The sequence below is a fragment of the Calidris pugnax genome, unplaced genomic scaffold (genome assembly GCF_001431845.1).
Source record: "Calidris pugnax isolate Ruff unplaced genomic scaffold, ASM143184v1 scaffold167, whole genome shotgun sequence".
NCBI classification, from domain to species: Eukaryota; Metazoa; Chordata; class Aves; order Charadriiformes; family Scolopacidae; genus Calidris; species Calidris pugnax.
In genome coordinates this window covers 13,395-15,190 of record NW_015091045.1, presented here as the reverse complement: position 1 = coordinate 15,190, position 1,796 = coordinate 13,395, and the positions used below count along the sequence as shown (strand labels likewise).

The window sequence follows — 1,796 nt, the reverse complement described above, 5'->3', positions numbered from 1 at the left end:
AGGGAAGAGGCTGGGGAGGCGGGGGGAGGTCTTGATGCCCGAGGGGGGGTGTCTGATGCGTGTTCCCCCCCCTGCAGAAATCGTGGACCAGCCTGGCGTGGACATCTTCGGGCAGGTCTACAACCAGTGGAAGAACAAGGAGTGCGTGTGCCCCAACTGCAGCCGCAGCATCGCCGCCTCCCGCTTCGCCCCCCACCTGGAGAAGTGCCTGGGCATGGGCCGCAACAGCAGCCGCATCGCCAACCGACGGTCAGCATTGCCCCCCCTTCACCCCCCCCCCAAAAAATAACCCCACCGGTTTGGGGGTCCCCACAGACCACCACCACCACCCCAACATGGGGAAACTGAGGCACAAAGTGAGGAGTGAGGGTGGGGTGATCTCTCAGTGGGGGATTTGGGGACCCTCATCTCTGTGCTGGGATGGGAATTGGGCACCCATACTCCTCCTCCCCCCTTTGTTTTTTATTGGGGGGTGCACGTCCTGCCCCCCCCAAACCCTGGAGTCCCACCTCCATCCAGCTCCTTGTGCTCTAACCTGCTGCTTCCTGGAAAAAAGGGGAATTCTGGCTCCTCTGTCTGTCCCCACCCCCCTTTCCTTGGTGACTGCTGGGGTCCCCCCCATCTTGGATCTGGGGTGGGGATGGTGGGGGGCAGGGATGGATCCTGGGGTGCAGGGAAGGGTGTGGGATGGATCCTGGGGTGCTGAGGAGGACATGGAATGGATCCAGGGGTGCCAGGACGGATCCTGGGGTGCTGGGAAGGGCATGGGATGGATCCCGGGGTGCTGGGATGGATCCCAGGGTGCTGGGGAGGACATGGGATGGATCCTGGGGAGGGTGCAGGATGGATCCCGGGGTGCAGGGACAGATCCTGGGGTACCAGGATGGATCCAGGGGTGCTGGGGAGGGCATGGGATGGATCCTGGGGTGCAGGGAAGGATGTAGGATGGATGCTGGGATGCTGAAGAGGACATGGAATGGATCCTGGGGTGTCAGGACAGATCCTGGGGTGCTGGGGAGGGTGCAGGATGGATCCTGGGGCTCTGGGGAGGGCATGGAACAGATCCTGTGGTGCTGGGATGGATCCCGGAGTGCCAGGGAAGGCATGGGACAGATCCCGGGGTGCTGGGATGGATCCTGGGGTGCTGGGAGTGACACAGGATGGATCCTGGGGTGCCAGGGAGGGCATGGGATGGATCCTGGGGTGCTGGGATGGATCCTCGGGGGCAGAGAAGGATGTGGGATGGATCCTGGGGTGCTGAGGAGGACATGGAATGGATCCAGGGGTGCCAGGACTGATCCTGGGGTTGCTGGGGAGGGTGTGGAACTGATCCTGGGGTGCTGGGATGGATCCTGGGGTGCTGGGGAAGGATGTGGGATGGATCCTGGGGTGATGAGGAGGGTGTAGGATGGATCCTGGGATGGAGAACAGATCCTGGGGTGCCAGGGAGGTGCAGGGATGGATCCCGGGGTACAGGGGCAGATCCTGGGGCTCAGGATGGTCCCAGACCTTACCACCCCCCCCCCCCCCACCCCCCCGCCCCCCCCCTCCCAGCCCCCTGCCTGCATCCTATAGGCGCAGGATCGCGAGCAGCAACAACATGAACAAGTCGGAGAGCGACCAGGAGGACAACGATGACATCAACGACAACGACTGGTCCTATGGCTCCGAGAAGAAAGGTGGGGGGATGCGGGGGGGGACACACACGGGGACACAGGGGTCCCACCTCCCCCGGGGGCGGTCCCGTCCCCCCAACGAAGTGTGGAGGACACGTCCCAGCCTCCGTGTGGCCCTTG

The 1,796-nt window shown here is 63.8% G+C and overlaps 1 protein-coding gene across 1 annotated transcript in view; it reads left to right on the top strand.

Moving 5' to 3' along the window:
- ATXN7L3 (ataxin 7-like 3) overlaps positions 1 to 1,796 on the top strand; it is a 20,249-nt gene that overhangs the window by 11,271 nt on the left and 7,182 nt on the right. The window contains exon 4 of the mRNA XM_014956469.1: positions 1,582 to 1,679. Coding sequence (XP_014811955.1) covers positions 1,582 to 1,679 — 98 coding nt within the window. The remainder of the gene's footprint in view (positions 1 to 1,581; positions 1,680 to 1,796) is intronic.